This window comes from Triticum dicoccoides, chromosome 5B (genome assembly GCF_002162155.2).
Source record: "Triticum dicoccoides isolate Atlit2015 ecotype Zavitan chromosome 5B, WEW_v2.0, whole genome shotgun sequence".
NCBI lineage: Eukaryota > Viridiplantae > Streptophyta > Magnoliopsida > Poales > Poaceae > Triticum > Triticum dicoccoides.
In genome coordinates, this window is record NC_041389.1 from 21,844,782 (window position 1) to 21,850,781 (window position 6,000).

The 6,000-nt window shown below is 47.5% G+C and overlaps 1 protein-coding gene across 1 annotated transcript; it reads left to right on the top strand.

The window, feature by feature from the left end:
- Positions 1-1,649: 1,649 nt before the first annotated feature.
- On the top strand, positions 1,650-3,173 carry LOC119307117 (receptor-like protein EIX2). Its single transcript, XM_037583212.1, has one exon. It carries the CDS (start codon positions 2,181-2,183, stop codon positions 2,919-2,921), a length of 741 nt encoding a protein of 246 aa, XP_037439109.1. The 5' UTR covers positions 1,650-2,180; the 3' UTR covers positions 2,922-3,173.
- The last annotated feature ends 2,827 nt before the right edge of the window (positions 3,174-6,000 follow it).

The following is a 6,000-nucleotide window of genomic DNA, read 5'->3' on the forward strand; positions in this document are numbered from 1 at the left end:
CATGAATTCAGGAATACATGCCTGGAGCCCTTGAAAGGGAGGACGACGGAGACTCGGTGACCATCAACCAAACCGACACCTAAACTCGGGCAGAGACTGGCAGTTGCTCCATAGACGATGTCGAGGGATCGGTCCAGTCCTAGACCATGTGCAGTAAATTAGGATGGACGATGTCAATTGATAGAGGATCGTACGAACCATCTGTGCGCTGGAGCCTGTTCTTTTGGCCTCTATCTGCTAAATCGATTTTGGAGGATCATAGTCCACGTTATGCTACAAGGTATGTTGTTTTGTGCTGCTTCATATGCTCTTTTCAACCTCTTACGTTTCCTGTCATATGTTGTTTTCTGAAGTTGAAAACTCTAGTACAAAGTTTCAGCGACGTCGTAGAAAAAGAATCTGGTGTAGTACTATGCTGGAATGTTTATAACTGAGTGACTTCGACATTACCGTGTCATCACAGGCAGGTAACTAGTCCTATGCCTAGTGACTCCCATCATAGTCTGGCCACAAAATCGTATGAACAAGACTTGATTGAACGGGTTTCCTCTGTGACAACGTACTGCATCGAAGAATGAAGCACTTATAGGAATATTGCTTCAGTTTTAATTCAGAGAGACCTTCCAGGGTCCCTGAACAAACTATCGCTTATTTTCATAATTACAAAAATAGTCTTATGAAACTTTTGTTCCAGAAGATGGATCGCCCTTTTCCTTTTGCTTTTTTTTTCTGTCTGAGACCAAGTAATGCTGATCTTTCGCTTTCTATCTTCACAATTATTGCCATTATTAATGGTGCATACTTTTCTGGTCGATACTAATTACTAATATCCCTTTCCAATTAAATCTACTTCTATTTTTTCAATTAAATTTCAATGTTGCTTCTATTTGAAATGAAAACTATTTTTAAAACATAGTCCGCACATACTGAAAAAGAACCCTGGCAAACCAGAGGAAGGCAAAGAAAAAAAACTAAGCTAGCCAAGCCAAAAGCAACCGAAAAGAGAAGGCAAAAGAAGCAAAAACATGGTGAGCAACATGAGCGACTGAATTCCCCCTTGACAGTTGGCATCTATGCCCTCAGCGGCGGTCTCCAGCCAAACAGGGAGCTTGTCGCGGATAGGCTGGAGATCTTGCTCACCCTGAATCCAGAAATATACCGATGCATTGAGCATTAGTAGTAGCGTCAAAATTTCAGAGTGCATTCAGGATGGTCAAGTACTACTGGACTAGTTTGTTTTGTCTGTCATTAGTGCCAAAAACATAGCGGTGTTGTTCTTATTTTTTCTGAAGTTTCAGTCCAGGCAGGACGGATGTTGGACGTTGTATGGAGCAGTTCGCCCCTGCAACTCCGGTAGTCTGCCGACGCGACACGACGCGAGGACCGCATTGTCATATGTTTGTTCGAAGTCTGAAAACTCTAGAGGGTTTCAGCCTGCTGGAATGTTTAAGCGTGCCTCAATCCAGATTGCACCGTCCACATCCAGCAGAACTGAGTGATGACTTTGACAGTACCGTGTCGTTGCAGGCAGGCTACTAGTCTAGTGGCTGGTAACTTCCATCATAGCTGGCCACAGAGTTGTATGAACCAGACTTGATTGAATGGGCCTCCTTGAAATCCTGAAGGACCGGGAGTTTGACCGTTTACTCCGTGGTATGGCCAAACATCTCTGGTAGTATGGCTCTGCTACGTAGCTAAATACTAGTAACACTCAGCCTGTAGCATAACCAGTCTCTGGGTGCGTTTGATGCTTCCCCAGCTACCCAGCCCTTGTTCTTCCATCATGCATCGCACAACCAGTCTCCAGTTCCACAACCAACCTCATCATCATATGCATCGCTTCTTTTTCACAAGTGGTGCATGCACTAGCACTCCAACCCCAGCTTGTGCATGCCCATGGTGGCGGCTGCATCCCAGCCGAGAGGGCCGCCTTGCTCTCCTTCAAGAAGGGCATCACAACTGACGGCGCGCATGCCCTCACCTCGTGGCACGGGCAGGATTGCTGCCGCTGGAGGGGCGTCGGTTGCAGCAACCAAACAGGCCATGTCATCAAGCTACACCTTCGTTGCAGTACAGTTCTGAACCCTGATGACGGCGATTACTATGATTGGTGCGCTTATGCTAAGTCATTGTTCGGCGAGATAAGTCCCTCTCTGCTTTCCTTGAAGCATCTAGAGCATATGGATCTTAGCATGAACTGTTTGCTAGGGCCAACTGGTCATATTCCTCAGTTCTTGGGGTCGATGGAGAATTTGAAATATATTAACCTCTCTGGTATCTTATTTACCGGTAGAGTTCCTACACTTGCATATTTTGTGAGCATTGATTTATCAGGTAACTCTTTGACCGGTGAAATCCCTACAGACATCACTTCCCTTGCTGCACTGATGAACTTGAATTTATCATCAAACAAATTGAGTGGACCAATTCCAAACATGATTGGGGCCATGCAGTCACTGGTATCTCTCAACTTCTCTGAGAACAAGCTCTCTGGTGAAATCCCGTTGAGCTTGTCAAATCTGACATTGTTGGAGGCCTTGAACTTGTCTTGCAACAATTTATCTGGAAGGATACCCTCTGGCCGCCAACTTGACACCCTCAATTCGGACAACCCGTCAATTATGTACATCGGCAACAGTGGACTCTGTGGGCCTCCTCTCAAAAAGAATTGTCCAGGAAATGATTCTTCCATCATCCATGGCGATCGTGAAAGCAGTAAGCAACAGTTTGATCCACTGACCTTTCATTTTGGTCTCGTGCTGGGACTTATGGTGGGGCTTTGGGTGGTGTTTTGTGCACTGTTGTTCAAGAGGACATGGAGAATTTCTTTCTTCCGGTTCTTTGACGAGGCGTACGATCAAGTCTATGTATTTGTGCTTGTGAAGTGGGCAAGCTTCGCAAAGAACACAGCTACAGAATAAGCATTATTTTTCCTCTGAAGGGGTCAATGTCTATGCTGCAACCCATTGAACGGAGCTCTGGACTATTAATTAACCAGAGTGAGGAAGATCTTCAGCACCATATGTTTTTATCGTGTGCCTTGTTTATACCTATAAATAAAGATGAAGATGTTAGTTGTTCTGAAATTTATGACATCATTCTTGTATAATTATTGCGGTATATGCAAGACTTATGTGTTGTTCAAATATCCTGATACATGTAAGACTTTACTATTTTTCTGGACTGCAATCATGACGTCTTTTGCTGAATATTTTGAACTCGTTTCTGCGATCAGGGGTGAGTTAAATTATTTGTGTTGTTGTTGCAATGGGTTCTGTTGGCCCAGACCCGACACCGAGTACTTTCCGGTGACGGCAACGACCGACGACGAAGCGAACCAACACTGACAAACTCGACGAAGTGCTTTACGCCGAGTTGCACCGCAGTACAAGCTAGCCTCAACTAGCTAGTTCCTGATCGATCCTTGCCTTTATGTATACTAGTAGTACGCACGAGCACTTCTAGCTGTAATCACTCAACTTGATCTAAGCTAGCTCACGTACACAGCACGGCACAAAAGAATCGATGTGGATTGCCACGGTACATGAGTATTTATATTAGCTAGCTAACCTGCCAACTAATCTTATCCTACTCGGTGAAGGATAGGAAAACCAACACGGACACGTACGTGCACGCACTGCCGGACACGGACACGTCTTGTCGTGTTTAATTCCAACAGGTTCTTCATCTGGAGTAAATCTATCACGGAAACTCTTGCAAAACTTCAGTTTATAATCCTGTACTCTGCTATGTACTCCCTTTCTCAAGAGTACAATGCACATGATGATGTTTAGAACTGCATTTTGTCCTGACATGCTGCTTTCTAATCGGTTGTGTGGAGCATTCAGACTTCTTGTACCGTGTCTTATGTTTTATGCTTGTTCATGGTACTTGGATGAAGTTTTCCTCTTACCATTTGCAGAAACAAATTTATGCATCTATTGGTCTCAGCGATTGGGTTTTCTCTGGTAATCAAGTGCTTGTACAGTTCTTCTGATTCTTTGCTGCACTGATGCATTTTGGTAAAAAGAGAGTGTAACCGATATGATATTCGTAAGTACTTGGCAGAGAACTAACATTAATCCATGACCTGAGGTGGCAGGGTCAGAGGCTGGAATTTATCTCGAAGATACATTGGTTTCTACTAGTATTATATATATGCTTCAAGTTATGTGTCTATCTGCACCTTTTGATTTCTCGCTGACAGTCGGATAGATTCGAGGAATATCACAGGAAATACTGGCTACAGACCTAGGCTTTCTCTTGTCCATGCTATATGTGTTCCATCAGATGAGTGTCCTCTCACCACCTAATGAAAAATCCAATGCATGAATCTTTTTACTACATTTCTTCAGCCAACTGCAGAATTCAAAGTCATTTGCCTTTGGTCATCACATGTTTAAGTTGTTTTTAATAACCTCTAATATATTGTTGATTATAAGTTCTAGTCTGTTTCTGCGTGCGAGCTGTGGCTCCAACATGTGTATGTAAACTGTAATGTACTAGTTACAGATTCACAATCATGAAACAATTTCTATGTGGTGTCCTGCCAGGCAGAGTAGAGTGTTATGTGTAAAGGCTGGTTTCTTGTCTCACCTTGCAAAGTAGAGTGTTATATGCGCCGAAGTGCCTGAGCACCCTACAGAAGCAGAGTCTTGACAAGGTCTGAAATTTGGAAGGCAGTGTTGGTTTTCCTGCTGCCCTTTTTGTAACCTATACCTTACAATACAGGCTCTGGACTTGTGACAGAAGGGCTGCGACATCAAACTTGGGCGTGCAAGCGCAACCTTCCTTTGTCTCCAAGGTGAGGATACAGTGGACTACATTGTTCTTGAGTGCATCGTGTCACGGGGGACCTGGCGTAGATGCTTCGATGACCTACAGATCAATGTTGGTTGCCCAACGCAGACTGATACTTTGGGAATCTGGTGGATGAGCTCAAGGAACAAATTTTCACGGAAAGGAACAGTTGCGCCTTGATTCTCCCGTGGTTAGAAACGGAGCTGGATCCCAAGTTGGTTTCCACGGCGACGACTCGACCATGCCGGCCAAGAACGCCTCTCATAGGAAGAGCATGGGTTGAGCATAGCACATACATGGCATTACCGAAAAAGGGTTGCCCCCCGCTTTATATTATAAAGCAACGACCACACGATACAAATGCTGGGGCCACAGCACACGCAAGCCCAAAAGAAACAAAAAAAGGAACTGAAGAGAAAATAATGCCAACAACGGCGGATCAACGAAAACGATGAAGACCCGCAACCGCCGCGCCCACCGAAAAATACCACCACGCTCCTAGCATTCCAGACCGCCGCATACCAACCAACACCCTCAAGAAGGATCGCGACGATGACGACGCTGTTGCCCGGACATGTCCTAGGGTTTCCCCCGGTACGCGAGGGGTGAGGTGGAAGGGGTATGCCCGACGCCCTTCAGGAAGGCACGGCGGCGCCCACGAGCGTCACTGCGTCGGTGCCGGCCCGGCCGACAAGGATTTCTCCCGACCACCAACCAGCCACGACCCCAGACAATCCATCCCGCGCCACCAAACACACCGCCCACCAACTTGCGCCACCACGGTCGAGCAGTCTCCATCGCCGTCTCACCATGGCAAACGAAACGGGACCGACGGAAACAAGACGACGCGACCGGGAACCAGGAGCGGCAACATCAGCAGCCTCGCGGGAGGGGACATCCTCCACCGCCCCCGGCGGGATCCGGCCGGACGCAGCACAGGGGCAAACCGGGCCACCCCTGGCCCAGCCGAGCCCGAAACGGGCTCGCGAAGCCCCCGTCGCCGCGCTGCAGAACGCGAGCCACCGGCGCCACCACCCCCCGCACGAGTCACGCCCCCGACCCGCCGGAGACGCCGCAAGCAGACCAGGCCAGGCCCGCCCAGACCCAGATCGAGCCCAAAAGGGCCTAGATCTGGGTCGGGAAGGCCCGCTGCTAGCCACCGCGTCGCCCCGGCGCCAAGCGGCCGCGCCACCGCCCGCA